The sequence below is a fragment of the Amblyraja radiata genome, chromosome 2, assembly GCF_010909765.2.
Source record: "Amblyraja radiata isolate CabotCenter1 chromosome 2, sAmbRad1.1.pri, whole genome shotgun sequence".
NCBI classification, from domain to species: Eukaryota; Metazoa; Chordata; class Chondrichthyes; order Rajiformes; family Rajidae; genus Amblyraja; species Amblyraja radiata.
Window position 1 is genome coordinate 18204394 of NC_045957.1, and position 25126 is coordinate 18229519.

Here is a 25126-nt window from a genome sequence, read left to right on the forward strand (position 1 = left end):
CATGAACATTTGCAGACTTGGAGAGTGATTATAGATTAACCATTAAATCTTGGTGATCATCGCATTTATCATTGTGAAAGTATACATCTCTTCCATGCACATAAACCCCAGAGGGAATCTGAGCCAGTCCACAATGCAATAACTAATTTTCCTCAAAGATCCATAGAAATGTTTTAAAAACTTGAACAATGTCCTATTATTACAAAGGAAGATGCTCCAATTGCACTAAATAAAAGCACTATACATGGCAACTCTAGATGTTGAGACTAAAGTAAAAATATTATTATCCACCGAATGTTGTAATTATTCAGTCAGGAAGGTCGATCTCCCAATCTACCTTGTTGAGGCCCTTTTTTTAATCTTTGCTTTCTCTGTAGCTGTAATATTATATTTTGCCCTCTGTTTCATTTATCTTTGTTGCATTACCTGTTGTACTCCTGTATTGACTGTAATCAAGTATGCATGACTTTCCTCGATAGAAAGTAAAACAAAGATTTCCCACTGTATTTCAGACATTTAGTACATTTAAACCAAAGTCCAAATTGCTTGTGAGGAGATCTTGCTTTCTGGTTCCAGATTTGTCCAACAGCTACCATGCATGCAAACTGAACAAGACCATGACTTGCTCAGACAAGTTAGTGTAGACATCATCATGAAGCAAACAAGAAACAAATTACCAGTTTGTGAATTTCATTTTTACCTCATCATCATCCTCACCATACTGAGCATAGTGCTGTTCAAGCAGTTCTCTTTGATGCCGTTCTTGCTCTAGAGTTTGTCTGATCAGTTGAGCTACTTCACTGCTCTGTCCAGGTTTCTCTCGGCCAATGAGGAACCTAAAGAACATACGATTTTTTGTTTAATTTTGAACAACTGTTACTCATCATGATTTGTGGTAATATTATAAACATTAAGAAAATATATTTTCTCTCTATGCTATTGCACTACTTTATATATTATGTTTGAACTGCTTAAGCCTCATCCACACAGAGCAAATATTATTGAATATAGAATGTTCCAAATTATCACTCCAATTTATCTTGAATTCAGGCTAAAAATGAAAGCTTCTAAACATATATTTGTTTACAGGTGCTGTCCAGCAGGATATCGCAATGGTTACATTACCCAAGATCTGCTGTGGGTAAATGAAACATTCCTTACCTAACTTTGCCTTTAGTTGTTCGTAGAACAGTAGCGGCAAAGCTTTGGGTAACTCCAACCAGACTGATTCCATCTACTTCCACAATCTGATCATTGACCTGAATTCTGTTTCATAGAAAAATCAGCAAGAAAATTGCGATAATTATATATCATTGTGCACACTAAATGAAGGGGATAAAAACATGTTAGATTTCAGTGGTTTGAACAGTAAATTAAGCCATAACAATCTTAAAAAGAAAGCAGTTCCAATTTCCCTTTAATGTACATTATCACCAATATGCATCTACTGCATATTGAATGTTAGCATCCAAATCAGTGGCTGTGGATATTAAGTTGCACAATAAGGTAAAATATCATGAAATTATAGGAATGGGATGCAACGAATATTACTGTTATCCTTAATCACTGCATCATCAAATGATAACCAGCACCCTCTGTCCTCGGCACAAGTACCCACTATACACACGTTAGTTCCAGCCGCCAGGCTTTCTGAACTGCCAGTGCCTGGTAAACCTGGAATCTGACTAATTGATAATGGAAAGGTATTATTGTTGTGATAGGAGAGTCAAGCAAGAATTTGCTTAAATCATCTGGTGTTTTACATCCAAAGCGATTGTGAGTAGCAGGTAAGTGAGAAGCAATTAGAAACGCTAAATAAAAACACTCTGTTCTTCTCAGTGATCCCTGCACTGCTGTTAATTACGAACTCTGTTGCAGCCACTTTAATAAAGGCATCAACCCCCACCACGGCTCATTTCCAAGCCCTTGCAAAATTCTGTTATTGCTAGGAACAATTTTCAATAATTTCTCCCAAAGATGTTGGATAGTGATTTATAGTGTCCATCTGACATGACCTCAATGGTGCGATAGCTGGGAGCATACTTAAGTTTAATAACGTGGCATTTTTGTTAGCATGGTGCTAAGTAATACAAAGCTGTGGCGGGGTGTATCATTATTAGGTTGAAGGTCGATGGAAGACTGTCGCAGAAGACATATTCACCTTCTGAGAGTGAACCAGTGGCAAGTAACTGGCCTGGTTATAATCCCCAGCAGTATCCTCAGGGCCTGTGTGGAACAGCAGGCAGGGGTATTTGCTGACATCTTTGACCTCTCCCTATTCCATTCTGAGATGCCCACCTGCTTTCAGATGTCCATACTGATTCCAGTGCCAGAGAAAACAAGGCTTTAATGACTACTATTCAGTAACTCTGACATCTACCATCATGAAGTGCTTAGAGTCTGGTTATGGCACCTAATAACTACAGCCTCCAAGACAGCCTTGATCTACAGTTTGCCTACCATGGCAACAGGTCCAAGGCAGATGCCATCTCCCTGGCCCTACACTCATCACTGGAACATCTGGATAACTGAACACTAATGTTGATTCCTAATTATTGATTATAGCTCTCCTCTCAACATTATAATCCCAACCAAACTCACCATCAAACCTGGACCTAGGAGTCAACACCCCCTTCTGCAACTGGATCCTCAACCTCCAGGCCAAAAGACCACTAACAGCAAGAGTGGGTGACAAAACATGCTCCATTATAATTCTCAACATCAGTTTCCCACATGGACATGTTCTCAACCCCTTACTATAGTTCCTACAAAGTCACAACTGTGCAACATAGGTTTTCTCTTAACTCCATTCCCAAGTTTGCAGAGGGCCAGATCTCGAACAATGATGAGATGGAGTACAGGAAGGAGATAGAGAGTTTAGTGACATGGTGTCAGCAAAACAAAGGAGCTGGACATCGACTTCAGAAAGCAGGATAATGTACATGCCCCAGTCAGCAATGGTGCCTAAATGGAGATTGCCAAGAGCTTCAATTTCAACAACAATCTGTCCTGGACCAATCACATTGAAGCTATGGCCAAGAATGCACACCAATATCTCTAATTTTTCAGAAGCCTAAGGAAGTTCAGCATGCCCCCAATGACTCTTACCAATATCCTGGAGCCGGTAGGCGGCGCGACTCTCGTCAGCAGCGGCCTCTGCAGTCCGTCTGCGTTTTTATTATTTTATGTCTATGTTTTTATGTAGTTTTTGTTATTTTTTGTTGGGGTATGTGTGTGGGGGGGTGGGGTGGTGTGGGGGGGGTGGGGGTAACTTTTAAATCTCTCCCTGCTCGGGAGACCCGACCTTTTCTTTGTCGGGTCTCCGTTGTCGTTGGGGCTGCAACGAGGAGCGGCCTCCAACAGGAAGACCGGGGCTGTGGTGCCGACTACTCACCTCACCGTCGCGGAGCTGGCCGAGTCCAGAGCGGGTGGAGCTGTGGTGGACGCTGCTGCGACCTGACCCCCGGAGATTCGGTGGCTGCAACTGCGGGTTTGGCGGGCGGCACCGGGAGCCCGCGGGTCCCTGGAGGGAGACCGCTTTTCGGGGCTTCCGCAACGGCGACTTCTCCCGCCCGAGTTGCGGGGTTGAAGAGCTCCTGGAGCGGGGCCTTACAGCACCGCCCCGCGCGGCTTGGAATGGCTGCGGGACCCTGCGAGCGCACGCCGGGGGCTCTAACACCAAGACCCGGTGTGCGACCTTGCATCACCCGGCGTGGCTTTAATGGCCACGGGACAATCGCCATCGCCCGCCGGGGGCTTTGACTTTGACTCTGACATCGGGGGGGGAGTGCAGGGGAGAGATAAGTTTTTTTTGGCCTTCCATCACAGCAATGTGATGGATGTTTATGTAAATTATGTTGTGTCTTGGGTCTATTTGTTTGTAATGTATGGCTGCAGAAACGGCATTTCGTTTGGACCTCAAGGGATCCAAATGACAATAAATTGAATTGTATTGTAATTGTATTGTATCTTCAAATGCACCATAGAAAGCACCGATCACAGCCTTTTTGCCCACAATGCAGCCCAGACCACCACACAGATCAGCCTCTACCCCCTTTCCTCTCCCTCAGGTGAACATGACAGTAGAATTGGCATCAGCTCAAAGCAAGTTGATGTCAACAGGCCTATTGTAGACAAAATGTTCAAGAAGGAACTACACATGCTGGAAAATCGAAGGTAGACAAAAATGCTGGAGAAACTCAGCGGGTGCGGCAGCATCTAGAAACATAGAAACATAGAAAATAGTTGCAGGAGGAGGCCATTCGGCCCTTCGAGCCAGCACCGCCATTCATTGTGATCATGGCTGATCATCCCCTATCAATAACCCGTGCCTGCCTTCTCCCCATATCCCTTGACTCCACTAACCCCTAGAGCTCTATCTAACTCTCTCTTAAATCCATCCAGTGACTTGGCCTCCACTGCCCTCTGTGGCAGGGAATTCCATAAATTTACAACTCTCTGGGTGAAAACGTTTTTTCTCACCTCAGTCTTAAATGACCTCCTCTTTATTCTAAAACTGCGGCCCCTGGTTCTGGACTCGCCCCACAGTCCTTTTATAATGTTATATGTTTCTATAAGATACCCCCTCATCCTTCTAAACTCCAGTGAATACAAGCCTAGTCTTTTCAATCTTTCCTCATATGACAGTCCCGCCATCCCAGGGATCAATCTCGTGAACCTACGCTGCACTGCCTCAATCACAAGGATGTCATTCCTCAAATTAGGAGACCAAAACTGTACACAATACTCCAGATGTGGTCTCACCAGAGCCCTATACCACTGCAAAAGAACCTCTTGACTCCGATACTGAAATCCTCTTGTTATGAAGGCCAACATTCCATTAGCTATCTTCACTGCCTGCTGTACCTGCAAGCCAACTTTCAGTGACCGGTGTACAAGGACGCCCAGGTCTCGCTGCACCTCCCCCTTACCTAACCTAACCCCATTGAGATAATAATCTGCCCCCTTGTTTTTGCCGCCAAAGTGGATAACCTCACATTTATCTAAATTATACTGCATCTGCCACGCAACTGCCCACTCACTCAACCTGTCCAGGTCACCCTGCAAGCTTCTAACATCCTCTTCACAGTTCACACTGCCACCCACCTTTGTGTCATCCGCAAACTTGCTAGTGTTGCTCCTAATTCCCTCTTCCAAATCATTAATATATATGGTGAGCAGTTGCAGCCCCTACACCGAGCCTTGCGGCACTCCACTCGCCACTGCCTGCCATTCTGAAAAGGAGCCGTTCACTCCTACTCTTTGCTTCCGGTCTGCCAAACAATTTTCTATCCATGTCAACACCTTACCCCCAATACCATGTGCTCTAATTTTAGTCACCAGTCTCCCGTGCGGACCTTATTAAAGGCTTTCTGAAAGTCTAGATACACTACATCCACTAGCACCCCTTCATCCATTTTACTTGTTACATCCTCAAAAAATTCCAGACGATTAGTCAAGCATGATTTCCCTCTCATAAATCCATAAATCTATGGAGCGAAGGAAATAGGCAACGGGTTTCGGCCCAAAACGTTGCCTATTTCATTCGCTCCATAGATGCTGCTGCACCTGCTGAGTTTCTCCAGCATTTTGTCTACCTAGTCCTATTGTAGAACCAGTCAACCATGTAATAAAAACAGAACCCAAAGCCACTGGATGACCAAACACCCAAATAGAATGAAAAATTAAATATTCCCATAAGCAATGAATCAGAATAAAACTTGAAAGTTCTACCACACAGTCAAAACATAATTAAATGGCAAAGGGCTGGTTTTGAAAACATAACCATCCTCAATCATGAATGAGCTGGCATAAGTGCAAAACTAGTATTTCCAAAGAATTTCAATTAAAGCACCAAGCAGATCATTTCAATTTACTTGCAGGTTCAACTTTCGCAGATTTCTAGCCAATATGATATATTTAAACAATAATTTAAGAAACTTAGAAATTTGCACAATGAAAGAGGTCACTTTTATTTTACATCAATAAACACTGAAGTCACTCTATATTGCCCTGCAGTTTGGTAGTTAACCACAGCTAAGCATGAAAGACATGTAAAGAGTGACAACTTAAGTGATATCTAGACTACACATCTTATAAATGTTATACTTAAAGTTGTTCTATACTTGTGTGTACAAAAGAAATCCTACAAATGATACAAGCATATAGACTTATTTTCTTACCTTCTGTCTCTTTGAGCTGCGCCTCCCTCTGTAACGGTCTTCACAAAAATTCCTAGCTTTTCTAATCCTGCATCTGCTCCAACTCCCATTCCTATAATACTGATACCTAGACCATCCTCATCTGTGGAGCAACAGTGATAATTAAATGTCATGGGGTCAAGCTGAAACAATACATTGAAAATATGAGTTAATGCTTCACTTCATTATCCAACATTAAGCTTTATTAACTAGGATAGAACAACCATCCTTGTGCAAATTAATCTTGAGCTGATTTTGCTCTTTTTTCATATGATGAATTTCTATGTCCTAATATTTAATACCGATAACATTCAAAATAAATGCAAGATAAAATAACAACTTTACAGCAGCATTGTGTCAGTACTGCATTATCTGCCCATTATTCTATCATTATTTGAGAAGAATACATCAAGCAATTTACAAAACACTTGATGCAAAGTTGCAAAGACTTGATAATGAATCTGTGGACATAAAATTTACGGAAGATATAATGTTGCAATAATAATGAATAAATGGTAGCCCTGGGACATTATCTTGTTATATCCAAGGGTATGCTTCACTCAATTAATTAGCTAAAAGATGCAGAACTGTACAGCACAGGAACAGGCTCTTCAGCCCATGATGTCTGTGCTGAACATGACGCTAAAACAAACTAATCTTACATAATCTAAACTTAAAGGGGCTGACCCACTTAGGCGACCTAATTGGCGAGTTCAGAAGAGTTTAGGAGAGTTTGAAAAAAATGTCATGTTGAAGACCTCCTTCGACAATGTCGAAGACTGGTTTCGACTAGCTACGACTAACTTCGGGAAAATTGAACACCAAATAGTGGAGAGTGAAGACGACCTCCTTCGATTTCCTTCGACCTCCCTTCGACTATGCTGAAGACTATCTACAACTACCTTCAACTACCCTCGATTTTACTTCGGAGTCACGTGAGTGACTACGTGAAGAAGGCCCGTTCAGCCGCACGTGCGTCATTACGTCAGACGCATTGGTGCAGGCGACCGGTTGGGGAGCAGGAGCTCCCCAGCCCGGTAAGTTTTAAACGCAAGGTAAGCCTGTTTTCTTACCTGTTTTATTCCTTGCAGGAACCTCTTGTTCCAGAGGCTTCCTGCCGGAGGATTCGCGAGGCCCTACGAGGGAACCAGCTATGGGCTGTGGGGAAACCCCGGTTCTTGCCGCAAAGAGCGGGTAGCTGGGTTGTCGGGTGTGGCGGAAGTCAGTCGCTGACGGGGGTCAGTGGCTTCCAGGCGCTCCGGGTGCCGGGAGGGTTTCCCTCCGATAGGCACAGAGACGCTGGGGTTCCCAGGGAGGGGACCTCCAGTAGGCCGGGTGCCAGGAGGGTCTTCCCATCGACAATAAAGATTTATGCGGGGGTTTCCCGGGGAAGGGGACCTCCAGTAGGCCGTGTGCCGGGAGGGCTTCCCCCCCGATATGAATATTAATACTGGGGTTTCCCGGGAAGGGGGCCGCCAGTAGACCGGGAGTCGGGAGGGGTTTTCCCTCCAAGATAGATATTTAGGCTGGGGTTCCCGTGGAGGGCACCTCCAGTAGACCGGGTGTCGGGAGGGTTTTCCCCACACCGATAAAATATAGATGCCGGGTGTCGGGAGGGGGTTTCCCCGATATAATAGAGATGCCAGGTGTCGGGAGGTTGTTCCCCAAAATATACACAGATACTGGGGTTCCTGGGTAGGAGAATCCAGTAATTATGCGGCTTTCAGACCGCAGGGGTCCCCAGGAAAGGGGTTTAAACGGACCGGAACGGTCAACCATGGTGCCGGTAGGGGTTTTCCCTCCGGTAATATATAAGGGTGCTGGGATTCCCAGGGGAGGGGAAATCCACCAGCTATGCAGTGCCCAGACCGCAGAGGTCCCCAAGATATGGGGTAAATCGACCCAAGTGGTCAGTCCTGGTGCCGGGAGGGTTCCCTTCCGGTAAAATTAATAATGTAGGAAGTTGACCAGGATGGAGCCTCATTGAGAGGAGGCTCAAGATAGATACACCCTAACATCTGGAGATATGGCAGTGTTGGGCAGATGGGAGAGCCCTTGCCAGCAGCGCCTTGTAACAGGGCTGCATAATGGGGATGCCGAGTCTGAAGATTTTCCAATCGCTCTCTCATTTTGAAAAAGCACATCCTATCCATGAAGATGGATCACTTCTCTATCCATTTATTTGTACAAAACAATGATCCAACTAACAGCATTTTCTTCCCAATTATTTCCACTCAACAACTGTTCAACTATGATGCACGGGTTTGGAGTATGGAATATTCTTTGCTTTCCTGAATGAGTGGAGCACCAAAAACAGATAAGTGCAACACCATTAACCAGATCAAAGCTACCTTCTTGAAGTCGTCTCATTCAACATCTTGAACATTCGTTCTCCCACCGCCATCGTATTGCACAACTGTACTTTGTAAATTCCACCTGAAAAGCCTTTGGCTTTCTCTAAGCCACTATATTTCTCTAGGTGATTAGTTCCCTTAGCTCCAACTGAGTGCCTTTGAGTCCTTGAAACACTGTCTTTCTGTGCTGTGGGTTCATGACATATCTGATCCAGTACTCTATGAACAATCCATCTGCAGATCTAGTGGTATCATAAAATACTGTTTGACTGTGCTATTCTTGTCTTTAGTTTCTTTCCAATAGCTCTCTCATTTTGAAAAAGCACACCCTATCCATGAAGATGGATCACTTCTCTATCCATTTATTTGTACAAAACAATGATCCAACTAACAGCATTTTCTTGGGTCTTATCCAGAGAAGAGTTCAAATCCCTTTCCAGTTGTTGGGGGGGGATTTAATTCTGTTAATTGATCTAATTTTTAATACGATCAGTATTTATGAATGTGAAACTGCCTGATGTTAGAGACGTCTGTATAACAGATATCTGTTATAAAATAAATTTATAATACTCGCAGAGTCGATCAGCATGGAAATAGACCTAAGATAAACAGAAAGTACTGGAGTAACTCAGCAGGTCAGGCAGCATCTCTAGAGAAAATGGATAGGTGAATTTTCAGGTTGGAATTCTTCTTCAGACTGAAGGCAATCCCTTTTCTCCAGAGATTCTGCCAGAACTGCTGTTACTCCAGCATTTTGTGTCTATCTTTGGTATAAACCAGCATCTGCAGTGCTTTGCTTCTACATGGAAACCGGCCTTTTGACCCATCTCATTTCATGCTGACCAAAAAGCCCGTCTAAGCTAGTCCCATTTGACTGAATTTGACCCATATTCTTCTCAATCTTTGATATCCATGTACTTGTTCAAATGTTATCAGACTGAAGAAGGGAACCAATCCAAAATGTCACCTGTCCATTCCCTCCACCGATTTTATACAACACTAGACTAAGTGTCACACAGGAGGCTTGGTCCCCCAACGCAATATTCCACCACTCACCCATAGCCCCCAACTGCACAGGCACAGCTCATTTCCCCTCATCCGTAGCACTGTCTCCCCCTCCTCTTCTTTCCCCTCTCCCCCTCCCCTCCCCCAATCCCTCCCTCGCCTTTCTCTCCTTTCCCCTACCCTCAGTCACTCCCTCCCTCCCTCCATTACTCCTCTCTCCTCCCTACCCCCTTCCAATTTCTCTATCCCCCACCTCCACACTCCGCATCTCCCCCAATCCCCCCCATCTGCCCTCCTCTCCCTCTATTCCCCACTCCCTGCCTCCCATCCTCCTCTACTCCTCCCCTCCTCTACTCCCCCCCCCCTCCTCTACTCCCCCCCCTCCTCTACTCCCCCCCTCCTCTACTACCCCCCTCCTCTACTACCCCACTCTACTCCCCCTCCCCCCCTCCTCTACTCGCACCCCCCCTCTACTCGCCCCCCCCTCTACTCGCTCCCCCCTCCTCTACTCGCCCTCCCTCCTCTGCTCGCCCCCCCCATCTGCTCGCCCCCCCTCCTCTGCTCGCCCCCCCCTCCTCTACTCTCCCCCCTCCTCTACTCTCCCCCCTCCTCTAGTCCCCCCCCTCCTCTCCCTCTATTCCCCCACTCTCCCTCCTCCCCTCCTCCCTCTTTGGGACTCGCAGCGGGTGCTGGACACTCTCCTCCGCCGGGATCAGACTCTCCGCTTTCCGTTTGGCGACATCTCCGACTCCGCGCCAGGCCGCTTCCGATCCCTCCGAAAATTGTGCCCTGTTGGAGACCTCCGCCAGCCATCCCAGCTCCAGTAAAGACACGATGGCGCAGGAAGGGGCGGACCGTCCCGGGGAGTGACAGAAGAGACCAATTCGCGTGGCGCTGACTGGCAGGAGAGGAGATCGGTCTGCGCTAACTTTTAAACCTCGCTAACTTTTACAATATACTACCGATCGGAACGAAACGTGCTGCATTCGCAGCACAGGAGAACGGTGAGTGAGCTGACGGAAAATCGTAGCTCTATCGTGTACCGTTTTTGCACAAATAGAAAAACCGCGCAAACCGGAAGAGCACAAGATCAGAGTTTTAGTTATGTATAGATAGATGTACTTGTTCTTTTAATCTTAACCTTGGTTATTGAATTGGTTTTTAACAAAAAAAATTTAAGTTAATGCTGGGATTTCACTAGCTACCAACGGCAGACAAATGGTGAAATCAGAATAGTCCACTCAGCTAAAAATGGGGAAGAGATGATAAAAGGGAATGGAAGGTTAACTGCACTGAAGCTGGTAAGTCAAGAAGATGAAGATACAATGAACTATAAAATGTACATTGTCAGCGAATATAATATGTGAATTTTCTTCAATGCTATGAGTGGAATCAAAATTTCAAAATCAAGAAATAGAAGATGTGAAAAGATAAGCATGTATTTCAACACTGAGCACTTCTGAAGAAGGCTATTTTAAGTTTTTTAGTTTAGTTTATTGTCACGTGTACTGAGGTACAGTGAAAAACTTTTTTTGTTGCAACTGAATCATCCTACCACAACTATCAAGCAGTCCTGATCTACTACCTAGCTCATTGGTGACCCTCGGACTATCATTGATCGGGCTTTACCATGCATGAAACGTTATTTCCTATCATGTATCTATACTGTGTCTTTTTCACACATAGAGTTGTGAGTGTGGAATTCTCTGCCTCAGAGGGCGGTGGAGGCTGGTTCTCTGGATGCTTTCAAGAGAGAGTTAGATAAAGCTCTTATGGTTAGCGGAGTTAAGGGATATGGAGACAAGGCAGGAATGGTGTCATGATTGTGGATGATCAGCCATGATCACATTGAATGGCGGTGCTGGCTCGAAGGGCCGAATGGTCTACTACTGCACCTATTGTCTATTGTTTATTGTAAATGGCTCGATTGTAATCATGTATTATCCTTTTGCTGACTGGTTAGCACGCAACAATAGCTTTTCATTGTACCTTGGTACATGTGACAACAAACTGAACTGAAATAATTACAAGTTACACTTGTAATTGATCATATTCACTTTCTCTATCTGGCTATGTAAGCAGCAGAATATTTAATGTAGTTTTCCTTGATTATGTTGTTTTGTTTTTAGTAGGTTTAAACATGATGTATGGGACAAGTTGTTTTTTTAACACGCTGGTGGATGCCTGGAACATGGTGCCAGGGTGATGGTAGAGGCAGTAACAATAGTGGTGTTTGAGGCTTTGGATAGTCACTTGGATATGCAGAGAATGAAGGGATTTGGATTATGTGCCACTTGCCTGTCCCACTTGGGCGACCTAACCCGTGAGTTCTGGCAAGTTTTCCCTTGACTCATACTCGCAGCATGGTCGACACGAGGTCCTAGGAGGTCTTTGTAACTCTCCTTCATGCGCGAGAGTAGTCCCCGTGTACCCGAGGTCTCAGCTAGGCCGCGCCGTATTTTTCAACATGTTGAAAAATGCCCGCGAGTAAAAAAAGGTCACCATGGAAAAAATCGATACTTTTTTTACTCGTAGGTTTAGTCGGCATGTTAGTCGTAGGTAATAGTAAGATTAAACGAGAATTTACCAGTTTGAAGTTTGATCTTTATTTTATGAGGAGTTACGATGAGGGATTACGTGAAGAAGGCCCGTTCAGCCGCACGTGCGTCAATCTTCAAAGCAGCGGTGTGAAATCACAGATAATAATAGTGACTGAAGTATGATAGTAAGATGAAAGAAGACTAGAACTACCAGATGATCTTAATGAGGGCTGGGAGCGGAGGGCACGTAATCCCTCAACGTAACTCCTCATAAAATAAAGATCAAACTTCAAACTGGTAAGTTCTCGTTTAATCTTACTATTTTACTTCGGAGTCACGTGAGTGACTACGTGAAGATTTCAAAGCTCGGTGATTTCATGCCGTGAGAAACAAGTCTACACAACCACAACTGCCTCATTGACAAATGAGGGAAAACATTCATAATGCATACAGTCATGACATAGATTTAAATATGCTGATGCTGTTAAATAAGCAATAACAATAATCACATCTCTCATCCGGATGGAACCTATAACAGAACATAATATAAATTGAGAAATACCCCTGGTCTGGCAACGGGTTATTATAACATGTTTGAAATTTTTGTTCGTTTGACCACGCTACAGCCGTTAGGATGTGGTCCAGCGGAACGTAATTAACCCTTGCTGCTGCTGTTATAGCAGCCCTGGTGGAGTGAGAACCGGATCAGTATCTACTCCTGCATAACTCAACTCAGTTTTAACACCTGGCAAGATCTGAGCAGGTAGGTTCTTATAACGTCTTTTGTAACTAACAATCGTAGTTAGCTCAGAGTCTCAAAGGCTCCTTGACGTATTGTTGTATATGTGTGTCCCCATATAACGAAAGGTCCCTGTGTATGTCTTGAACTATCTTGAGACCCGACACCCCCATTGCTCTGCTTAAATTAATTATAGCATAAAATATTATGCATATATTCGCAGATATAACCATCCTCTCCTGTCACAATAATGTAGTGAGTGACCTGTTGCGCTAACCAGCGCCAGGAGGATAACTACCTAATGAGGTCCGATCAAAGCTAAGAATGTAGCTAAGAACCCCCTGGTGAAATAGTGTTAACACAATGTCAATCTCCCATACTGCATTGTACTTGTCCTGGGAAACTTGTGTAACAGATATCCTTTACTTAACTCGATATCCGAGGTGAACCCAACAACTTGGACCTTGTTAGCTGCAGTAAGTCTGATGGAAAGCACCTTGGCACAGTTAATGACCCTATAACTCAATATTGTCAAAGACCATTTAAATGAACTGCAATAGCTCAGAATCTGTACCATTTTAAATGTAACATGAGCATTAAACAAACACTTCCCATCTCCTGAAGCAGCAAAGTACCGCTTTTTGGTACCATTCCAGCACTGTGAATACATACAAAATAGGCGTGACAACCCAAGCCGTAAACAGTCTATTGAGAAACTGTGGAACATATATTGATTTTATCATGCAACGGCTGACCTCCCAAGCCACAGCCTTAACCAGCAAGTTACTTTTAAAATAACCATATAAGATTGCATTATTATTATTCCCGACAAATCGGGAATCTAACTGCATAGGCCAATTCCACAGCTGGAACCTAAAGCTGCTCTTGATGACTTTATTTCAAGACCCAACTCATAAAGCAATTTGGAGGAAGACATAAAAGACCATTCCTCATGTAGCGAGAATTTATCTTTCGCCACTGTTATGCCACACATTTTTGCAACCTTTGAATTAGCATGAAAACAATATATCCATATTCGGTGTTGCATTAAATCAGAATTTCATAAATACTGTGTGGTCCAACACCCATTCTGTGTTGTCATTGATCTGTATTTAATGATACTCCAGTGGCAAAAGAGATAATGTACCTTTTACCAGATCTTTTACCTGATTGCACCCTCGTGCTTATCATATGCCACATCATAGTGTATCAACATGAAGTTGAGCATGCACCTATGCATATTCACTCAATCACTCTTTAACCCATAAAATGCACTTAGGGTCTATAGATAGTTGATACCAATACTGAAGAGTTAATAACTCATTGCAAATCTCCTGCACCTCCAACTAGAGATGACATTCGCATGTTCCCACCTTAAGCCATAGCATCTTTCTGCAATATAATGACATATTTATTGATCAACTACTGGAGCAATGCTGAATACTGTTTGTCCATCATAGTGACTTTATTAGCTTCAGCTGGTAATAGCAAATTTGTATTATCAATGACCTTCATGACCCTTATAGTTTGCCATTAAGCATGCTGTCAGTTCTCCCACTTGCACAGCTGCATCACATCTCTTACATTGCCAGTTAGTCTAATGAATAGAAACTGCTTTATAACAACAAGGCTGTTCCAGGTTTCTATTGACTCCAATCTGTTGCCCAGGGCGGAGTCACAAGCCAACCATCCATTTGATAACAACCTAATTTACTGGATGTAGTGGATGACTGAGTGGATTTTAGCCAAATACAGCGTCAAAATATAATCCAGACAATACATCACAAGTGTTTTTGAACTCTGAGTAGTCCTTTGAATGATTTATTGTTATCATACTGTTAAATTGCCTCATCATAGCAATGCCTTCAAATATCTCTGATGATCATTGTACATGGAAAACATGTGATGTATTGTCTGGATTATATTTTGACGCTGTATTTGGCTAAAATCCACTCAGTCATCCACTACATCCAGTAAATTAGGTTGTTATCAAATGGATGGTTGGCCTGTGACTCCGCCCTGGGCAACAGATTGGAGTCAATAGAAACCTGGAACAGCCTTGTTGTTATAAAGCAGTTTCTATTCATTAGACTAACTGGCAATGTAAGAGATGTGATGCAGCTGTGCAAGTGGGAGAACTGACAGCATGCTTAATGGCAAACTATAAGGGTCATGAAGGTCATTGATAATACAAATTTGCTATTACCAGCTGAAGCTAATAAAGTCACTATGATGGACAAACAGTATTCAGCATTGCTCCAGTAGTTGATCAATAAATATGTCATTATATTGCAGAAAGATGCTATGGCTTAAGGTGGGAACATGCGAATGTCATCTCTAGTTGGAGGTGCAGGAGATTTGCAATGAGTTATTAACTCTTCAGTATTGGTATCAACTATCTATAGACCCTAAGTGCATTTTATGGGTTAAAGAGTGATTGAGTGAATATGCATAGGTGCATGCTCAACTTCATGTTGATACACTATGATGTGGCATATGATAAGCACGAGGGTGCAATCAGGTAAAAGATCCGGTAAAAGGTACATAATCTCTTTTGCCACTGGAGTATCATTAAATACAGATCAATGACAACACAGAATGGGTGTTGGACCACACAGTATTTATGAAATTCTGATTCAATGCAACACCGAATATGGATATATTGTTTTCATGCTAATTCAAAGGTTGCAAAAATGTGTGGCATAACATTGGCGAAAGATAAATTCTCGCTACAAGCATGAGGAATGGTCTTTTATGTCTTCCTCCAAATTGCTTTATGAGTTGGGTCTTGAAATAAAGTCATCAAGAGCAGCTTTAGGTTCCAGCTGTGGAATTGGCCTATGCAGTTTGATTCCCGATTTGTCGGGAATAATAATAATGCAATCTTATATGGTTATTTTAAAAGTAACTTGCTGGTTAAGGCTGTGGCTTGGGAGGTCAGCCGTTGCATGATAAAATCAATATATGTTCCACAGTTTCTCAATAGACTGTTTACGGCTTGGGTTGTCACGCCTATTTTGTATGTATTCACAGTGCTGGAATGGTACCAAAAAGCGGTACTTTGCTGCTTCAGGAGATGGGAAGTGTTTGTTTAATGCTCATGTTACATTTAAAATGGTACAGATTCTGAGCTATTGCAGTTCATTTAAATGGTCTTTGACAATATTGAGTTATAGGGTCATTAACTGTGCCAAGGTGCTTTCCATCAGACTTACTGCAGCTAACAAGGTCCAAGTTGTTGGGTTCACCTCGGATATCGAGTTAAGTAAAGGATATCTGTTACACAAGTTTCCCAGGACAAGTACAATGCAGTATGGGAGATTGACATTGTGTTAACACTATTTCACCAGGGGGTTCTTAGCTACATTCTTAGCTTTGATCGGACCTCATTAGGTAGTTATCCTCCTGGCGCTGGTTAGCGCAACAGGTCACTCACTACATTATTGTGACAGGAGAGGATGGTTATATCTGCGAATATATGCATAATATTTTATGCTATAATTAATTTAAGCAGAGCAGTAGGGGTGTCAGGTCTCAAGATAGTTCAAGACATACACAGGGACCTTTCGTTATGTGGGGACACACATATACAACAATACGTCAAGGAGCCTTTGAGGCTCTGAGCTAACTACGATTGTTAGTTACAAAAGACGTTATAAGAACCTATCTGCTCAGATCTTGCCAGGTGTTAAAACTGAGTTGAGTTATGCAGGAGTAGATACTGATCCGGGTCTCACTCCACCAGGGCTGCTATAACAGCAGCAGCAAGGGTTAATTACGTACCGCTGGACCACATCCTAACGGCTGTAGCGTGGTCAAACGAACAAAAATTTCAAACATGTTATAATAACCCGCTGCCAGACCAGGGGTATTTCTCAATTTATATTATGTTCTGTTATAGGTTCCATCCGGATGAGAGATGTGATTATTGTTATTGCTTATTTAACAGCATCAGCATATTTAAATCTATGTCATGACTGTATGCATTATGAATGTTTTCCCTCATTTGTCAATGAGGCAGTTGTGGTTGTGTAGACTTGTTTCTCACGGCATGAAATCACCGAGCTTTGAAATCTTCACGTAGTCACTCACGTGACTCCGAAGTAAAATAGTAAGATTAAACGAGAACTTACCAGTTTGAAGTTTGATCTTTATTTTATGAGGAGTTACGTTGAGGGATTACGTGCCCTCCGCTCCCAGCCCTCATTAAGATCATCTGGTAGTTCTAGTCTTCTTTCATCTTACTATCATACTTCAGTCACTATTATTATCTGTGATTTCACACCGCTGCTTTGAAGATTGACGCACGTGCGGCTGAACGGGCCTTCTTCACGTAATCCCTCATCGTAACTCCTCATAAAATAAAGATCAAACTTCAAACTGGTAAGTTCTCGTTTAATCTTACTATTACCTACGACTAACATGCCGACTAAACCTACGAGTAAAAAAAGTATCGATTTTTTCCATGGTGACCTTTTTTTACTCGCGGGCATTTTTCAACATGTTGAAAAATACGGCGCGGCCTAGCTGAGACCTCGGGTACACGGGGACTACTCTCGCGCATGAAGGAGAGTTACAAAGACTTCCTAGGACCTCGTGTCGACCATGCTGCGAGTATGAGTCAAGGGAAAACTTGCCAGAACTCACGGGTTAGGTCGCCCAAGTGGGACAGCCAAGTGGCACATAATCCAAATCCCTTCATTCTCTGCATATCCAAGTGACTATCCAAAGCCTCAAACACCACTATTGTTACTGCCTCTACCATCACCCTGGCACCATGTTCCAGGCATCCACCAGCTTGTGTTAAAAAAACAACTTGTCCCATACATCATGTTTAAACCTACTAAAAACAAAACAACATAATCAAGGAAAACTACATTAAATATTCTGCTGCTTACATAGCCAGATAGAGAAAGTGAATATGATCAATTACAAGTGTAACTTGTAATTATTTCAGTTCAGTTTGTTGTCACATGTACCAAGGTACAATGAAAAGCTATTGTTGCGTGCTAACCAGTCAGCAAAAGGATAATACATGATTACAATCGGGCCATTTACAATAAACAATAGACAATAGGTGCAGTAGTAGACCATTCGGCCCTTCGAGCCAGCACCGCCATTCAATGTGATCATGGCTGATCATCCACAATCATGACACCATTCCTGCCTTGTCTCCATATCCCTTAACTCCGCTAACCATAAGAGCTTTATCTAACTCTCTCTTGAAAGCATCCAGAGAACCAGCCTCCACCGCCCTCTGAGGCAGAGAATTCCACACTCACAACTCTATGTGTGAAAAAGACACAGTATAGATACATGATAGGAAATAACGTTTCATGCATGGTAAAGCCCGATCAATGATAGTCCGAGGGTCACCAATGAGCTAGGTAGTAGATCAGGACTGCTCGATAGTTGTGGTAGGATGATTCAGTTGCAACAAAAAAAGTTTTTCACTGTACCTCAGTACACGTGACAATAAACTAAACTAAAAAACTTAAAATAGCCTTCTTCAGAAGTGCTCAGTGTTGAAATACATGCTTATCTTTTCACATCTTCTATTTCTTGATTTTGAAATTTTGATTCCACTCATAGCATTGAAGAAAATTCACATATTATATTCGCTGACAATGTACATTTTTTAGTTCATTGTATCTTCATCTTCTTGACTTACCAGCTTCAGTGCAGTTAACCTTCCATTCCCTTTTATCATCTCTTCCCCATTTTTAGCTGAGTGGACTATTCTGATTTCACCATTTGTCTGCCGTTGGTAGCTAGTGAAATCCCAGCATTAACTTAAATTTTTTTTGTTAAAAACCAATTCAATAACCAAGGTTAAGATTAAAAGAACAAGTACATCTATCTATACATAACTAAAACTCTGATCTTGTGCTCTTCCGGTTTGCGCGGTTTTTCTATTTGCGCAAAAACGGTACACGATAGAGCTACGATTTTCCATCAGCTCACTCACCGTTCTCCTGTGCTGCGAACGCAGCACGTTTCGTTCCGATCGGTAGTATATTGTAAAAGTTAGCGAGGTTTAAAAGTTAGCGCAGACCGATCTCCTCTCCTGCCAGTCAGCGCCACGCGAATTGGTCTCTTCTGTCACTCCCCGGGACGGACCGCCCCTTCCTGCGCCATCGTGTCTTTACTGGAGCTGGGATGGCTGGCGGAGGTCTCCAACAGGGCACAATTTTCGGAGGGATCGGAAGCGGCCTGGCGCGGAGTCGGAGATGTCGCCAAACGAAAAGCGGAGAGTCTGATCCCGGCGGAGGAGAGTGTCCAGCACCCGCTGCGAGTCCCAAAGAGGGAGGAGGGGAGGAGGGAGAGTGGGGGAATAGAGGGAGAGGAGGGGGGGGACTAGAGGAGGGGGGAGAGTAGAGGAGGGGCGGGGCGAGCAGAGGAGGGGGGGGCGAGCAGAGGGGGGGGGGCGAGCAGAGGAGGGAGGGCGAGTAGAGGGGGGGGCGAGTAGAGGGGGGGGGGCGAGTAGAGGAGGGGGAGTGGGGGGGAGGGTGAGTAGAGGAGTGGGGTAGTAGAGGAGGGGGGTAGTAGAGGAGGGGAGGAGTAGAGGAGGGGGGGAGTAGAGGAGTGGGGGGAGTAGAGGAGGGGAGGAGTAGAGGAGGATGGGAGGCAGGGAGTGGGGAATAGAGGGAGAGGAGGGCAGATGGGGGGGATTGGGGGAGGTGAGGAGTGTGGAGGTGGGGGATAGAGAAATAGGAAGGGGGTAGGGAGGAGAGAGGAGTAATGGAGGGAGGGAGGGAGTGACTGAGGGTAGGGGAAAGGAGAGAGAGGCGAGGGAGGGATTGGGGGAGGGGAGGGGGAGAGGGGAAAGAAGAGGAGGGGGAGACAGTGCTACGGATGAGGGGAAATGAGCTGTGCCTGTGCAGTTGGGGGCTATGGGTGAGTGGTGGAATATTGCGTTGGGGGACCAAGCCTCCTGTGTGACACTTAGTCTAGTGTTGTATAAAATCGGTGGAGGGAATGGACAGGTGACATTTTGGATTGGTTCCCTTCTTCAGTCTGATAACATTTGAACAAGTACATGGATATCAAAGATTGAGAAGAATATGGGTCAAATTCAGTCAAATGGGACTAGCTTAGACGGGCTTTTTGGTCAGCATGAAATGAGATGGGTCAAAAGGCCGGTTTCCATGTAGAAGCAAAGCACTGCAGATGCTGGTTTATACCAAAGATAGACACAAAATGCTGGAGTAACAGCAGTTCTGGCAGAATCTCTGGAGAAAAGGGATTGCCTTCAGTCTGAAGAAGAATTCCAACCTGAAAATTCACCTATCCATTTTCTCTAGAGATGCTGCCTGATCTGCTGAGTTACTCCAGTACTTTGTGTTTATCTTAGGTCTATTTCCATGCTGATCGACTCTGCGAGTATTATAAATTTATTTTATAACAGATATCTGTTATACAGATGTTTCTAACATCTGGCAGTTTCACATTCATAAATACTGATCGTATTAAAAATTAGATCAATTAACAGAATTAAATCCCCCCCAACAACTGGAAAGGGATTTGAACTCTTCTCTGGATAAGACCCAAGAAAATGCTATTAGTTGGATCATTGTTTCGTACAAATAAATGGATAGAGAAGTGATCCATCTTCATGGATAGGGTGTGCTTTTTCAAAATGAGAGAGCTATTGGAAAGAAACTAAAGACAAGAATAGCACAGTCAAACAGTATTTTATGATACTACTAGATCTGCAGATGGATTGTTCATAGAGTACTGGATCAGATATGTCATGAACCCACAGCACAGAAAGACAGTGTTTCAAGGACTCAAAGGCACTCAGTTGGAGCTAAGGGAACTAATCACCTAGAGAAATATAGTAGCTTAGAGAAAGCCAAAGGCTTTTCACGTGGAATTTACAAAGTACAGTTGTGCAATACGATGGCGGTGGGAGGACGAATGTTCAAGATGTTGAATGAGACGACTTCAAGAAGGTAGCTTTGATCTGGTTAATGGTGTTGCACTTATCTGTTTTTGGTGCTCCACTCATTCAGGAAAGCAAAGAATATTCCATACTCCAAACCCGTGCATCATAGTTGGACAGTTGTTGAGTGGAAATAATTGGGAAAGGGAGATGATCCATCTTCATGGATAGGATGTGCTTTTTCAAAATGAGAGAGCGATTGGAAAATCTTCAGAAGATGAGTTCCTCACTGTGGGATACCAAGTACCTGGCATACTCTTTTTACAATAATGTGTAAGTGTGGCTGGTCAGTTTGAATGTCAAATGCAGGTGGTTCGATTTACTTACATGATCATTGTCTGTCACGTTTATGGTACAACCGCAGGAAATGCTACACTTGTCGCTTTACGTCCCCCCTCGATTCCATTCAAGGACCCAAGCAGTCGTTCCAGGTGCGACAGAGGTTCACCTGCACCTCCTCCAACCTCATCTATTGCATCCGCTGCTCTATATGTCAGCTGATCTACATCGGTGAGACCAAGCGTAGGCTTGGCGATCGTTTCGCCGAACACCTCCGCTCGGTCCGCGTTAACCAACCTGATCTCCCTGTGGCTCAGCACTTCAACTCCCCCTCACATTCCGAATCCAACCTTTCTGTCCTGGGCCTCCTCCATGGCTAGAGTGAGCACCACCGGAAATTGGAGGAGCAGCACCTCATATTCTGCTTGGGCAGTCTGCACCCCAGCGGCTTGAACATTGACTTCTCCAATTTCCGGTAGCCCTTGCTTTCTCCTCCCCTTCCCAGCTCTCCCTTAGCCCTCTGGCTCCTCCTCTTCCTTTCTTCTTCCTGCACCCCCCCCCCCCCCCACACCTACCCTGCATCAGTCCGAAGAAGGGGTTCGGCCCGAAACGTTGCCTATTTCCTTCGCTCCACAGATGCTGCCGCACCCGCTGAGTTTCTCCAGCACTTTTGTCTACCTTCGATTTTCCAGCATCTGCAGTTCCTTCTTGAACATTTTATGGTACAAATGTTACCTGACAGATACCAGCTCACCTGCAGGTCCTTTGTTATCTAAATCTGAACTCCCCTTCAAAGTGCAGCTCAGGTCAAGAAATTTTCAAATAAACCATGGCTCTTACTCCTACCTTTCTCAAGTTCCACTGGGAAAAGATCCAGCCTTTCTACACGCTTTTCCAATTCATATTCAGCAGATGCTGCAACTGGATCGACGTCATCGTTTCTCCTATCATAGTCTTCATTAGAGTAAGTATGGAATACCTGTAAAAATAATAATTGCCCTTGTTCACTTAGAAAATGAATGATTAAACAAAAGCAATTCATCTATAATAGGGATCGCTTAATTTTTTGTAAGCACATCTGTTCAAAAGTTGCAAAACCAATAGAACCATAACGTGTACAAATCACATATTGATATGTCATAATGGTTTAACTTTTTTTTTTAAGTAAGAAAACACTAACAAGGCAGTACAGAGAATTTCATGTACAAATGCAAAATTCATGATGGAAATAATGGTTATAGAACAAGATGACATTTGGTCAATTGAGTCCATATCAACTCAATTTAAGAGCAATTCAGTGATTAGACACAAGAGACTGCATATTCTGTCTAGAGCAAATCAAAACAAAGAGGAACTAAGCAGCATCTGCGAAAAGGAATTGTTGACATTCGGGTCGTGACCCCGCATCAGAACAAATGCTGCCCAACGCGCTGGAGGAACTCAGCTGGTCAGACATCATCTTTAGAGAAAAAGGATAGGTGACATTTCAGGTTGGGACCCTTCTTCTGACTAGCCTTTAGTCTGAATAAGAGCCCTAACCCGAAACATCACCTATCATTTTCCTCCAGAGATGCTGGCTGATCTGCTGAGTTACTCCAGCACTTTGTGTCTATCTTTAGTTTAAACCAGCATCTGCAGTTCTTGATTTGTCCTCTGTGACTGGCAGTGACAAGTTGTGTGCAAGAGATCAATGCCAGGCCTCCATTTAGCTACTTAAACACAATAGATCTAAATATTACATCTCCAAATGGCAAGCGACAAAGTTAGAGATGTGAACTCCAAGAACTATACCAAGAGGTTCCCAAAGTGATTTAGACAAGTTGGGTAAAATGTGAGGTTATCCATGTTGATTTTCTATAATCCTTTGAAAGACAGATTATCAACAATGGCCATAGATTGGAAACCAGGAAGGTGCCACAAGACTTGTGTGACCTTGCACAACCTTGCAGTGAAAGTAAGCATTCAGATACAGCAAGTAGTTAGGAAACCTAGTTGGATAGAGTGCAAAGATTTACAGGAATTATGTCAGAACTCTGGGGTCTGCCATGCCACTAGTTGATCACAACTGTTCGAGTGTGCTGGAATTTCTAGGATAGCCTAGTTTATGCTCAGTCTTCATCTGTTATCAGGCATTCACTATTTTAAACATTGCAATGAGCCAGAAATTCCTGCAGAACACAGTTTTATTTTCCATCAAAAAAACATCACTCTAGTTTTTGAGCATATCTTTACTTAATACCCTAACTCCTGCTCAAATTGATGGTATGCAGACCTGATATGCTCAATGCCAAGATGACCTTCAAACCCCATAGTTAGCTGAAATACAAAGGCTGTCATAACTTAAGCTACATCGGAAGCTTAACAGAATAATGGATGATCTTCAAAGAATAATTGCACGAGCTACAGGTACGTCTGGAAAAGTACTTTGAGGTGGTAGTCAAAGTATTGAGATTGATTAAGAGGCAAAGTACAAAAGCAAAGAGCCAATTTAAAAGACTGGTTTGGCGAGAACTGAAACACTTGGTCCAATTCTGATAACTGCACTTTACAATAAAAGCTTCAAAACTATGTGAAATGGTTTACTAGAATGGTTGTGGACTGATGTTGTAGAGTTATAACAGAGAGGCAGGACTGTTCCCCTTGCAAATGTTGCACCGAGATTTGATAGAGGCGCTAAAAGATCATGATTGTTCCAGCCAAAAATTCAAAGACCTGACATCACGCTTAAAACTTGGACCACAATTACATGGGGGATGCAAGGGAAATGGCTACTCAGTAGAAAATTTACAAAGTTCAAAAGATAATTGGAAAGGCAGCCGAGATAGAATAATTCAAAGGCAAGGGAGAAAGACCAAGGAATGAGCTATTTGATAGCTGTACAATGAGCCAGTATAACTCCATAGGCTGCATAGTCTCCTGCCCTATATTTCTAGTGAAGCATGTCCTTGAGGGCTCCAGGCTAATTTCTAATGTGCTTCCTATCTCAAATTACTCAAATAAAAAAATAATTGAATGCTATCCTTAGCATGACCCCAATTTTTCTTAAAATGTTAGCTTCACTTCTCTTTGCATATTGTAATTTTTAAACTGGTCAATTCTCTATCACATGACCACTATCTCTTCCCCATAAAAAATAAAATGCTGGCAGTAATTAAATGTATCAATGGATGATAGAGGAAGCAACATTTTAAGTTGTGTAGAACTTTTAATCCGTTTCCCTAACCTTCCCCCCCCCCCCCCCCCGCCAAAGCACAAAAAACATGAACACCAAAGCACACATATCGATTCTGATTAATGTTATCAATGCTTGTCAATGAGAAAAGTTTGCACAAGATATTGCCAATGATAGACAACTTATGGCCCAGAAAATCATTAACATGTTCAAGATTCAATCAATGCAAATGTTCTCAAAAATGAATGGTTTGTCAAACAAATGATAGCTTTCTTTCATTAATTTATCCCCTTTAGATTTGGACATCTATGGCAGAAAAGTTTGACAACCGATTTATAAAGGTCTCTTTCACAAGGGGTAACAATGAACCACTGTCAAATATAAGCCCCACTAGTTAAGAAAGATAATTTTCCCTGCGGGACTTCAGTGAACCAAATGAGTTTGTAATAATCTAATTGCGTGGTCATTCCCGTGTTTACTTAGGAATCAGGAATTATTTTATTAATTGAAATTTCTCAGTTGTTGCAGTGGGATTTGAAATCAAATTTAAATCAGAATGGACATGTCAGGATAACAGATCAGTGAATTAACCATTCTACCATTCGCAAATGTCCAACCATTTATTGATCTTATTTCCAAACAACATCATGAAGGAGCCATCTGGCCCATTGCTGGCTGTTGGAACAAATCTTTTCTGACACTTATTTCCATGTAACCGCTTCCCATGCCCATCAACTCTGCCCCAATTCTCATTGAGTCAGAGTCAGTCCACAGAGTTTTCAGGGTCCTGTACCTTCTTCACAGAAGTAGCAAAACAAGAGCGTGGCCAGCATGGTGTGGGTCTTTGATGATATGAGCTGCCTTTAAGGCAGACTCTCTTGTAGATCCCATT

At 43.2% G+C, this 25126-nt stretch overlaps 1 protein-coding gene across 6 annotated transcripts in view; it reads right to left on the minus strand.

Annotated features, from left to right (window-relative positions):
* ppp1r9a (protein phosphatase 1 regulatory subunit 9A) overlaps positions 1-25126 on the minus strand; it is a 124398-nt gene that overhangs the window by 76326 nt on the left and 22946 nt on the right. For all 6 annotated transcript variants that reach the window (XM_033042457.1, XM_033042420.1, XM_033042447.1 and 3 more), the window contains exons 2-5: positions 21909-22041; positions 6183-6303; positions 1162-1266; positions 701-836 (exon numbers count right to left, since the gene is read on the minus strand). In XM_033042457.1, coding sequence (XP_032898348.1) covers positions 701-836; positions 1162-1266; positions 6183-6303; positions 21909-22041 — 495 coding nt within the window. The remainder of the gene's footprint in view (positions 1-700; positions 837-1161; positions 1267-6182; positions 6304-21908; positions 22042-25126) is intronic.